We start from the raw sequence: 13,037 nt of genomic DNA on the forward strand, positions 1-13,037 counted from the left end.
TTTCCCTTAAAATACTCAAAAGTCTCTGAGCACAGGAATGTCCCAGTGCCTGCAGTTGTCAGTTAAAGAGTGGTGATGTTTGTGTTGTGTTTCACAGGATGAGCTAGCCCGAGTCCTGGTGACACTGTTTGACTCGCGCCACCTCCTCTACCAGCTGCTGTGGAACATGTTCTCTAAAGAGGTGGAGCTGGCTGACTCCATGCAGACTCTCTTCAGAGGGAACAGCCTGGCCAGCAAGATAATGACCTTCTGTTTCAAGGTACAACAGCAACCATGGCCCGATTATTATACCGATTAATGGCAGAAAAAAAGAATCTGGTAACCGATTAATTGGCCAATACATTTTATTATCGACTGCATTTTCTGTTGTCGTATGGCAGGTGTATGGGGCAGCATATCTGCAGAAGCTCCTGGAGCCTTTATTAAGAGGGGTCATCGCCACTCTTGAACACATCAGCTTTGAGGTGGACCCCACCAGGTAAGTTCCTGCATCACACAACATTTAGTATTCATTTTGTCAAGAAAGACAGATCATCCACAAATACAAACATCTAGACTAGAGCTTATTCTGAAGTGTGGTCCCTTGTCTCCTATATTTAGCCACTGTTTTGTACATGATCTCATGGCAAGATACTCAATACCCATATGGTACAATTTGTGATTTAAATAACGTAGGAGCATAATGCGTTCATTTTTTTAAATCGCTTTAATGGTGTGCTGTCCTTTCGACATGTAGACAAAGGATGACAATATGTTTCTGATCAACTGAAAAAAAACACACACTCACTCACTCACTCACTCACACAGACCACAGCACATGGAGCCATTATTAGAGAAATGCTTCCTGTGGACACGGCCCCTCAGTCCACGAGTCAAATGTCATGTCAAAAGCACCGTGTGAAAAATGGATATCACTGAAGTACTATGAAATGGAGCTAACACCTACGACCTAAGCATACAAGTGCAGTGCAATTTGCATACTTCTCTGTGTCTCAATTTCTCATACAGTGTAATTCTTCTAAAAAATGTATTTCCCAGGATAAGTTCTTTAAAGTTTAAACTGTTGTTGTGCCATTACATCAACAGTCACAACCCTTTTTTTGATTGGCACAAATTTAAACAAAAAAAGCCATGAAATATATCACTTTATGTCTAATGAATCTAGAATATATGAGAACTTCAACTTTTTTAATTCAATTACAGAAAAATATGAGCTTATCCATGATTTTTTCTATAATATGAGATGCACCTGTACATACCGGACTGTAGTCAGCACTGAATAATCGTATTGAGACTTTTTAATTAAAGTGAATTTATTTCTTTGGATCCTATTCGTCATTACATTTCCAATTTCTTCAAAGTTTTGTTTCTGGCCCTGGATGACTTTGGAACAGTAATGTGTTAAGAATGAGCTGCTTGTGTGTTTTCTGCTCAGGCTAGAACAAGGGGAGAACCTGGAGGAGAACCAGAGGAACCTGCTGCAGATCACAGAGCGCTTCTTCCAGGCCATTGTGGGTTCCTCCAGCGAGTTCCCCCCACAGCTGCGCAGTGTGTGCCACTGTCTGTACCAGGTAAACCCCCCCCCCCCTTTCTCCTGATGCTTCTCCACCCACTGCTCTCTACATCACACATACCAACTCAACTGTATACACTCTGCTGGAGCTATACATCTAAGACCTTTCTGTTTCATAATGTTTATGTTAAAGTAGCACATGCTCAGTGTTTACTCCTAAATATTTGACATAGGAGTAAACCACCTTGAACCACCATGGGACACCAAACTTGTAGGTTATTCTTAAGCAAGACCTTGTTTTCCTAGCTTTTGCCATCTTTACTGTTTATTGGCTTCACTATTAGATTGCCAAATGCACCCATAACCTAATAGCACTGGCAGCAGGAATGCTATACAGATAGGTCATCCTGGAGCTGACAAGTATCTTTTCAACTATTAGATTGATCATACGGTTTATAATGTAAAAGTAGGATATCATGTTCATCACCATTTCCTAAAGCCCCAGATGATATATTGAACCTTTTTGTTTTGTCAGAACAAACCCTAAAAGAAGACTCACTTTACTGTCGTAGAAGACAAAGACAACCAGCAAATCTTCATATTTGGACAGAGATAATAGTTGGCATTTGTGCCTTTTTAAAATATGATTCATACAGATAATCTATGGTTAAATTGTTGTTCATTTATTTTCGGTTGATCAAATACTCAACTTATCGTTTCATCCTTATACAGAATATAACAGTGGAGATAAAATACCGTGGCCTAGTAGGCTGTTGACTGAACAGTGTGCACTACTGTCTTTCACACTTACCCAGTTTGATTGGTTTTGAAACGATGCTGCGGTTTGTTTGCGCAGGTAAAAAAAACAAACAGCTAAACCTGTGATCAGATGCTATCATCTAGAAAATGTATCCACAAAATGACATGTGGTAGCAGGTAGGGATGGGGCCGCATTGATGTCAAAAACTAGGAAAAAAGCTGTTTCATGTTGAAGAAAAACAAGGTTCTCATGGGGGTTCATTGAAGGTTTTTATAGACTTGGGGGGGGTAACATTCTCTCACACCATATTGCAATGATTCCCTTCTTATAAGACACGTGGTGCTGAAAAAAAAAATCCAAACTGTGATCAAACCTTATCCTTTGCATTACCATGATGTCAGCCCAAAACGTTTGGATCAAATAATTGAGAATAAATAAATTAATCTGCACATTAGTAGTCTTACTGTGTCTTCCATATCAGCGGATCTTAATTAGCAGCTTGAACGCCAGCAGAGAGATTATTTCTTGGGGGAATGTTGTGCCTTTGTTTTATGATAGTGAAGAAGAAAGATAATCAGGTCATATCTGCAGTAGGGGTGCGGCGATACAAGTAACTCACGATACGATACTTTGACGATATTTGGCACTCGATAACGATCATAATATCACGGTACGCAATATTCACGATAACCGATAAATTTGCAAGAAATTTTATCTACGATACATCATGATAATCTGTAAATGAAGAAGAAAAAATCCCCATTAAAAAAGCCAAAAGGCAGGGTTATGGATTTATTCACAGAACTGACATGACAAGCTTATCAGATTTTTTATTATGCAATCTGTGAATCACAAACTAATCGTACATAAAACAATTCTCTACAAATTGCATTGTGCACCTTTTTAAACAGTGACTTTCAAAATAGCAAAATCCGTTTGACAGAACACCTTGATGTTTTATTAAAATATCAAAATAAATAAAACGTACCGATATCTTATCTAAAGAGAAATTACGACGATTTTTTCCCCCACCCCTAATCTGAATACATCTGCTTGCATAAACTCTGTATAGACCTTTTGTAGAGTACCCTATTTGGAGTTAATCTACTATTTCAGATTATTAGGAACGTGAGTATAGGGACATGTCCTTGGATGAGATGTGATCACAACATAGGAGGACCATGACAACTGACTGGCCATGTATACTCTAAAAAAATCCTACTCTAGACCAGCTTCAATATGCACACAAACCATTTGCACTGCACACTGAGTTTGACTGTTTTCCACCTGAATTAAAACAAGCTTCACACTACTACTGCTGCTGCTGCTGCTGCTGCTGCTGCTGACGCCGCCTTGCCCTCACTACAGTGAAAAGGAAGCTCCACAGCTTTTTCTACTCACACTCAACTACTGAATACATAGATCTTATTGTTAAGAAGTTAGATATTTACTACTTCAGAATAACTCCCAACCATAAAACATGGTGTGGGGTTTTTGATCCCAGATTTTGTACTTTTCATGTGTTGACATCTTTGATTTGTCATTCTCCATCTTGGAATTCCTTTTGCAACTGTGTGCCGCAACACAAACACCCACACACACAAACAGTCTGCTGAAGTCAAATCACGTCAAGCCATGCATGGACACGCTTCCCCCCTGAGCAGATGAACATATTGTTACACAAACAGCAGTTTTGATTTGTCTGTGTTTTACTAGATGTGTGTGTGTGTGTGTGTGTGTGTGTGTGTGTGTGTGTGTGTGTGTGTGTGTGTGTGTGTGTGTGTGTGTGTGTGTGTGTGTGTGTGTGTGTGTGTGTGTGTGTGTGTGTGTGTGTGTGTGTGTGTGTGTGTGTGTGTGTGTGTGTGTGTGTGTGTGTGTGTGTGTGTGTGTGTGTGTGTGTGTGTGTGTGTGTGTGTGTGTGTGTGTGTGTGTGTGTGTGTGTGTGTGTGTGTAGCTGGTGCTGTGACCATGATTGTGCTCATCTCTGTTCTGTAGGCTACTTGCCACTCTCTACTGAATAAAGCAACAGTTAAAGAAAAAAAGGAAAACAAAAAAGCAGTAAGTTTGGAGAATCTACTTTCCCTCAGACACCTTTCCCCTCTAAAGCAAAAAACATTTTTTTTTTGCATTTTATTCATTTTATTATTTTTTATTTCTTCATTTTTTTTAAATGTTCTTTTAATTTGGTGTTTATCTGGAAATGTCTTATTCTTTTCTCCATATTCAACTTTGTGTTCAACCCCTCTGAAAAATCATTTTACTAATATCGGTCGCCAGGTGTATTTTCAATTAACAGTTCCCAGGAAACTGTGGCATTCTCTCTTCTCTCTCTCTTCTTTTCTTGACTCTCTGTTTTGCCCTTCCGGAGACATTTTCTCAGACTATTTCATCTGCACTCAAAACACGTTTCTCCATCTTATATTACTCACTTTTAAAGGTGCTCCGAGGAACTTTCGGTTTGTGTTAATTCTTGCAACCTTTGGACAAAAGCGGTAGTGTTTTTACAACACCAGCTGTTGTTCCTGGGTGAGCGTACCCGGACAAAGGCATTAAGAAAATCTATATAAAAAAAGGCATTCTTTGCACTGATGGTCTTGTTTGTAATTTATGATCATCATAGGAAAAATAAACATATGCAATAAAACACACACACACACACACACACACACACACACAAACACACACACATACACAGACCGGCACACCTTAACTGCCTCAGCTGATGTGACTATAAAAAACCTGAATGGTCTCGAGATGAAATATTCTGATAAACTGTCCTCCATCTGGAGTCATGAGGAGACATGTCTTTGAAGTTGAGACTATGATTTTTCGTCATTCACATTTTTTCTAATATCCTCCCCTTATAACTTGGACTTAAATATAATTGGACTTGTGGGCAGATTTTCAGGTTTGCCCTGATCTTGCTTAAAACTATTTTCTGGAAGGACTTTGGATCAAATTTCTATGTTTCTCACTCCAAACGTTTTCTGACCTGCAGTTGTGGTTAGTAAAATGACCTCATCACTTGCTCATTGTGTATATGAAGGTACAGTACTGATATATGTCACTTAAGCATATGATAAGAGAAGTGTCTGTGATGCCAGTGATGTTTCTCCACTTGCATACTCTGTGCGTATCTTGTTTGGATTAGAAAGAAAATCTACCTAGGGGCCACATAAAGGCTTAATCATCCATGGACAACCTTCAATATCAGCTTTGAGAGCTTCACATTTGTTCACAGGGTAAACATACAGTATACAGTATGACGCTTTAGGAGGATTTCTTATGTTGAGATCAAAGAAGAAGAAAAAGCAGTTGAGGAGTTGGTCTGCAAAGCTCCGGTAGCACTACACGCTTGGATAGCTGATATGTGCCAAAATCGTTTTTAGACAACAACCTATATCAGAGTAATAAGTGCATGCATCTTTTATGAATGGACTTACTCTGCCACCCATGATATGCACACCAAGGATGTCTTCCCCTTCCATGTTTACTTAGTGTATGTATTGTAAGCATGTATTTGTGAAACAGCTGTCAATGCAAGCAACCGGTGCTTGAGCTAAGCTAACCCGGATGACTGAGCGACCTGTTTCCCTTATTTTTTATTTTATTTATTTTTATAATTCATAATTCAATGCGGGCCACCAGATATGTTTCTGCGGGCCGCCATTGGCCCGCGGGCCGCACTTTAAGAACCACTGTTCTACCACATCCCAAAGAGGCTCTATTGGGTTGAGATCTGGTGACTGTGCAGGCCATTGGAGTACATAGGAACTCAATACCATTTGAGATGATTTGAGCTTTGTGACATGTTGCATTATCCTGCTGGAAGTAGCCATAAGAATATGGGTACACTGTGGTCATAAAGGGATGGACATGGTCAGCAACAATACTCAGGTAGGCTGTGGCGTTTAAACGTTGCTCAATTGCTACTATAGTGACCAAAGAGTGCCAAGAAAATATCCCCACACCTTTACACCACCACCACCAGCCTGAACCGTTGATACAAGGCAGGGATGGACCCATGCTTTCATGTTGTTTACGCCAAATTCTGACCCTATCATCTGAATGTTGCAACTGAAATCGAGACTCATCAGAACAGGCAAGATCTTCTATTGCCAAATGTTGGTGAGCCTGTGCGATTGTAGCCTCAGTTTCCTGTTTTTAGCTGACAGGAGTGGCACCCGGTGGGGTCATCTGCTGCTGTAGCCCATCTGCTTCAAGGTTGGACGTGTTTTGCAGTCAGATATGGTATTCTGCATACCCTGGTTGTAACAAGTGGTTATTTCAGTTACTGTTTCCTTTTTAACATCTCAAACCAGTCTGCTCATTCTCCTCTTACCTCTGACATGGCATTTTCCTCCACTCAACTGCTGTTCACTGGATATTTTTTTTTCTTTTTAAGACCATTCTCTGTAAACCCTAGAGATGGTTGTGCATCCCAGTAGATCTGAAGTTTCTGAAATACTCAGACCAGCCCTTCTGGCACCATGGTACATTCAAAGTCACTTAAACATCCTTTATTCCCCATTCTGTTGCTCTGTTTGAACTTTAACAAGTTGTCCTGTCCAGGTCAACATGCCTAAATGCATTGAGTTGCTGCCATGTGATTGGCTGATTAGTTATGTGTTAACAAGAGATTGAACCAGTGTACCTAATAAAGTGGCCGGTGAGTGTATGTCAAGAATACAAACAGCAGCATACCTTCTGACTAGCAAGATGAAAAGATTGACATTCTTTTTCCATCTGTGTGTGTTGGGTACAGACAGGAGTAGGCCCAGGTCATGAATAGCCTAGCATAGCACAAAAAATAGAAGCGGGGGAAAGCTGCTAGACTAGCTGTATGCTAGCATAATTGGATTTCGCTAAGGTTTAACAGGTCTAATAAAACTCATCTGTGCATCAGAGCAGCACTTAACCGGCAACACATAAGGTCCAACTAAAGGGACATTTAGCTGTTCAACATCAAATATTCTCCTTACTTCATCGGTAGATAAATCAAAGACACACCAGTCTAGTTTAAATATGTGACAGTGAATGTTTGGCTATGTGTTGGCTCATATACACACAGTTATAGTATGTGTTGTATGGGTTAACGTCAGCACTGCATGAAGCCTTCTGACTGCTGTGCCTCTTAAAGGCATATACTAAGCCATTTAATCTAGAACACTTTTTGTCAAAATCATCATTCGCTACCTGTCCTGTTAATCACTTTATTAACCGTTAGTTAATGCTGAACACGCAATAACTTACTGTTAATATTATTAACTAGGCATATACTAAAGGTAATCAATCTACCCTGAAAGTAAATTGTTACCCTTACATTTCCAGCTGTCTTAATCTTGTATCAAATGATCATAGTTTTGTAAATGTACAGGGTATTTATTAGTGGACGTGACGTTGTCACTCCTCCCAGAATGTATGACACGCAGCCCTTTGCTTTGCTTTAAAGACAGTGCGGGTTGTGATAGTTTGGAATGGTCATCCACTGCTTTGCTCATCTTCTTCTTTTGGTTAAGACTTGTGGTTGTTTACATACCTAACCAACAGAGAGAGAGGACACCGTTCGGGTTTCTGGTCTTTTCTTTGTTTTTTCTCTTTCCTGGGTTGTAACTGGAGTAAGACAAACCGGTAACACTTTATTTGAAGGCGTATTCATAAGACTGTAATTACACTGTCACGACACCTGTCATGAACACTATGAATGGTTATGACTGTTGTCATAAAGTGTCATTCGGTCAATTATGTCACGTTTAATGCAACATTGACATTGTCTGAGATATCTTTGTTATGACAACCTGAAATACAACTTATTTTGTGTCAGGTTGTCATAACAAAGATATCTCAGACAATGTCAATGTTGCATTAAACGTGACATAATTGACCGAATGACACTTTATGACAAGTCATAACCATTCATAGTGTTCATGACAGGTGTCATGACAGTCTTATGACAGTCTTATGAATACGCCTTCAAATAAAGTGTTACCGGCAAACCTGTTTTTTTCTCACTCTTGTTCCAGCCTTAAAAAATGAACTGGTGTCCAATTCTCATTTCATACGTCTCCTTCCTCCCCCTGACCATCCATGGCTCATCTTCCTCTTCTCTGTTCCACATATTGATTACATGTATACTTTGTTATATTGCCATCACTTGAATGAACTAGAATGAATGTTCTGTGTTTTTCTTTTTCTTTCTGCTCCAACCCGCTCCCCCTTTCTCTTTCCCCACAGGTGGTGAGCCAGCGTTTCCCTCAGAACAGCATTGGAGCAGTGGGCAGTGCCATGTTCCTGCGCTTCGTCAACCCGGCTATTGTGTCTCCCTATGAGGCAGGCATCCTGGAAAAGAAACCCCTGCCCAGGATAGAACGAGGTCTGAAGCTCATGTCCAAAGTAAGCCCCTATGATTTATAATGATTCTGTAACGCAGCTGAATGGGAGGACACTTAGTTCAGGACTGACAAGTGACTTATCTGAAAATGTGGGGGAATATTTTATAACAAGGGAACATTAATTAACTTTTAGTTAAAGGTTAACTATGAAACATTTCATTAAAAATGAAATTAGTCGCACACAAGTAATCTGACCTCAATGATCACTTCAGCCACACTAGAATGTGTGGTGGTGTGTTTACCTGTACAGTCCCTCAGCAGTTGTATTGTTATTGCATTTCCCTGATGTATATCCCTTCCTTTTCCCTCAGATTCTGCAGAGCATTGCAAACCATGTCTTGTTTACAAAGGAAGAGCACATGAGGCCTTTTAATGACTTTGTGAAGAGCAACTTTGACTCAGCCAGGAGGTAAGACCCATGGAACACCATTCTTATTTCCATCATTCTTCTTCACATATAACTAGACACTTATATGGACATTTATATGGAAAAAACGCCAATTTGTTTGGAATGACTATCCAAACCATAATTTGATCAAAGTGTTTATTAAGTTCAAATTACAGCTGCTGGCCTTGATGGGCTGTTGACCCTGTTTTCGAGTTAATCACACCAGCAGTTAATTATAAATGTGTCAGCTTCATTTTAATAACTGTTGCAAATTCGTATGTTTTTTTTCATCTTGTGTAGTATAATTTTGGACAAAGCGATACTGTTGCTTCATATCTTGTTTAAATTGTGTTCGGGCTACATTTTTTTGGACCATTTCATGAATGTTGTTCACCAGGTTTTAGAAGGCTTAATGAAGGTGATCTGTGCTGCTTTATTGGTTTACATTTACATTTATTTATACAGCACATCACTTAACACTGTTACTAAGTGCTTAACAAGCAGAACCTATTTTCAGTAAGAAGATAGGCATACAGACTTACGCACAGAGACATTGGAATATTATAATAACCAAAATAAATTAGGTTTGAAAAAAAATGAATAAATAAAAGCACAGAAACAGTGAATATAAGATCAGAGATACCATAGTGGTTGACCAAGATACACACAAAAAACAGATACTCTTACAGTGCACAGGGCCACAGGTGCCCTGCAAACACATATCCTCAAGATCCTTATAACTATGGAATTTGAGGACTTAGACGCCTAATAGTAAGCATCTGAAAAGAGTTTGGAATTTTTTGCCATGAGCATTTATTTCCAATCAGATTGTTGTAAAGGCTTATTGAGACACCCAACTTTGATATCATAGATTGATTTGAAGTATTTTAGAGCAGGTTTCCAGAGAGGCTTTAAAGAAGACCGAGCCCACACATAGAGCCTAAAGCATTGGATGTGCTGGTGTTGAGTGTTCCCCTCTCTGTAGTTGTATAGTGTGTTTGGATTAGCACTGGAGCGCTTTAATTATTTTACCTACAGTATGTAACTGTCCCATTTGTGTTTGTGTGAATGTGATGCCTTAAACTGTGTAACGGAAGCTCACTTTTAAACTGCGAAACAAGTTTACCTACGAGTACAAGTAAAGTAACCTGAACTTGTTCTCTCCTCACCCCCCCCCCCCCCCCCCCCCCAATACAAAGGTTTTTCCTGGACATCGCCTCTGACTCTCCGCCCAGCGACTCCGTCAACCACAGTCTGTCCTTCATCAGTGACGGCAACGTGTTGGCGCTGCACCGCCTGCTGTGGAACAACCAGGAAAGGATTGGACAGTACCTCTCCAGTAACCGGTAACTCAAATCAAATCAGTTTTATTTGTATAGCCCAATATCACAAATAGACATTTGCCTCAGTGGGCTTTACATTCCATATAGTACGACACCCTGCCCTTAGACCCTTAGCTCGGCTGAGAAAAAACTCCCAGTCAAAAACCCTTTATCGGGATAACATTTTTTTTAGAAACCTCAGTGAGAGTTGACAGAGTAAGGGATCCCTCTCTCCTAAATCTCTCTTCTTTCTATTCTATATACTACAGCCGATCATAAAAAAATAATCTAGTTAGCATGCATTAGGTATACAATTGGGACAAAACGTTTGTTATTTATTTCATCATTACATTGCGCCTCGATCTTACCTCTTGCTAATTTTTCATACGGACTGGAGGCTCAGCTCATGTGACGTCACTTTCCGGTCGGTGCGCACTGGATTGTGGGTCAGAATTTCCCAAACGGCATGCTGATTTCAACACTAAAAACATCTCGGACGGATGTAGTAGTAGTAGGGCATCCGGGTATTTTTAAGCAGTCTAAATCAAGAATTGGGACATCCTAATTATTTTTTTTCCTTCTATCATACTAAATAGCAGAAAGTACGGGTATTGGAACGCAGGTTATGTTGACGCTGCTGCTCTATCATCTCAAGACCGAGCACTGTTGTGAAATGATTGGTTTAACATGATCTTATCTACAGGGACCACAAGGCTGTAGGCAGGAGACCCTTTGACAAGATGGCCACCCTGCTGGCCTACCTGGGACCTCCTGAACACAAACCTGTAGCTGACACTCACTGGTCCAGTCTCAACCTGACCAGCTCCAAGTTTGAGGAGTTCATGACCAGGTAGGGATTCTCTTAACAGGCTGTATACATAATGTATCCTCAATACACATAGGCTGGGTTCCAAATCACATGCTTTTTCTTTTTCCTACACTACATACTAAAGTACAGAAGAGTTTTAGGGCCACGGGAGAGAAAAGAAAATCAGATAAGGAAGATTTTATTTTTTCAGTATGTTGAAAAATGGCAAGAATAAAGACGAATACTCCAACATGCTATTGGAGTATTTTCAGCATACTATAATTGACGTGCATATATTGGGACATCCTAAATCTTTTTCTGGCATACTAAATAGTAGGAAAGTATGGGTATTGGAACGCAGGGATAGTTATCAAGGTCCTCCACAATCCATTACATCTTCACAATATAAACCCCAGTACATTCGAAGTCTCTGCTCATTTTCTGGTTTTCATTATACCTATAAACTCACAGCTACTGTCGTTCCTTCAGTGTGTGCATAGGTCACGCCATGTTACCACAGTGGGAATATATCATAGTATGAGATAATATTTCTACCTCGTACTACTGTACTTTTCATGTTTCTCTCCCATACGTTTTATGAATCGTCTGAGACCCTTCACTCCTTTGACTGGGTGACATTGAACATTCCGAAACTGAAACAGGACAGTGTAACATCACAGTAATTATTAACTTTGTCCGTTTCATATCATTTGAAATGGCTAATGACTATTAAAAAGGTCCATTACCCTGATGGTGACATGGCTGTGTGTTTTGTCCTGTAGGCACCAGGTCCATGAGAAGGAGGAGTTTAAAGCCTTAAAGACCCTCAACATCTTCTACCAAGCAGGAACATCCAAGACCGGCAACCCAGTGTTTTACTACGTGGCCCGCAGGTAAGACCTCGGCATTGGATCTCATGGTGCCTTTTCCACTGCATGTTAACGGCTCTTCTGTGCTCTACTGTACTGTACCTGCCTTTTTTTGGTTTTCCACTACGTAAAAAGTCCTTGGTACATACTATTTTTTTGCTATTTTGGTCCCTACTCCATGGAGCTTCCAGGGACCAGGTAGTAAATGGTGAGGTGAAACACTGCAGAGTCTGAACAGCCAAGCTACCGTAGCGGTCGCAGTGTTTTAGCTTGCTGTTTCTCCAGTGTTTGTTATACTTTCTTTCTAAACTGGCATCAACCCCGCCATGGTCGCTGGACAAGGTACCATCATGGCTACTATCATGTAGTGGAAACGCGACATTACTTTGCTTTTTCTTTGAAGCTCAAGTGTGTTGTCTTTATCCTCCGGTTAGTGAATATGCACAGTGACGAACACAAACTGACCACAGACAAGTTTTTTTTTTTTTGGCCTGCTCTCAACTTGCTTACAGAATTCAACATTCATGAGTGCCAGCCGATATTACCAGTCGTTGCCTTTTTAAACCTGTGAAAGTGCCGATCAGTGCCAGCTCAAAATGATATACTAATGCACCTGAATATTTTTTCACAGTCAATCACTCAAATTTAAAAAAAAATATATATATGTAACCATTCACTTAACAGAATGCCTTAAAACAATAAATACATAACAAGGTTGTAGTGGTGGTTGCTTGACAGACACGTGTAATTGGTCAGAGCAAAGGGAATGGACATGGAGGGGAAAGTTTAACTGAGAGTTTTTAGATTGATAAAACCCAGTGAATACAGTAAAAGAAGGATGGACATTTGTATTAGCTTTGTTTCAGCAGATGCTGGCTGGTTCAAATAATCATGTCGCACACTCTTCAGCTGCTAGCAGACTGGCTTATTTGGCTTGGAGGTGTGTTTTTTTTTTGCTTTGTCATGTTGAACTGGAAAGACTAGC

General features: G+C 40.1%; 1 protein-coding gene across 5 annotated transcripts in view; it reads left to right on the forward strand.

Annotated features, from left to right (window-relative positions):
* Positions 1–13,037, forward strand: part of nf1a (neurofibromin 1a) — a 101,752-nt gene that overhangs the window by 46,291 nt on the left and 42,424 nt on the right. For 3 of the 5 annotated variants that reach the window (XM_080024921.1, XM_080024917.1, XM_080024918.1), the window contains exons 27-35: positions 98–259; positions 381–478; positions 1,436–1,571; positions 4,269–4,331; positions 8,508–8,666; positions 8,977–9,074; positions 10,253–10,399; positions 11,079–11,225; positions 11,966–12,076. In XM_080024921.1, the coding sequence (XP_079881047.1) occupies positions 98–259; positions 381–478; positions 1,436–1,571; positions 4,269–4,331; positions 8,508–8,666; positions 8,977–9,074; positions 10,253–10,399; positions 11,079–11,225; positions 11,966–12,076 (1,121 nt within the window). The remainder of the gene's footprint in view (positions 1–97; positions 260–380; positions 479–1,435; positions 1,572–4,268; positions 4,332–8,507; positions 8,667–8,976; positions 9,075–10,252; positions 10,400–11,078; positions 11,226–11,965; positions 12,077–13,037) is intronic. The other 2 variants (XM_080024919.1, XM_080024920.1) reach the window with 1 other exon arrangement.

The sequence above is a fragment of the Ammodytes marinus genome (genome assembly GCF_949987685.1).
Source record: "Ammodytes marinus genome assembly, chromosome: 3".
NCBI lineage: Eukaryota > Metazoa > Chordata > Actinopteri > Uranoscopiformes > Ammodytidae > Ammodytes > Ammodytes marinus.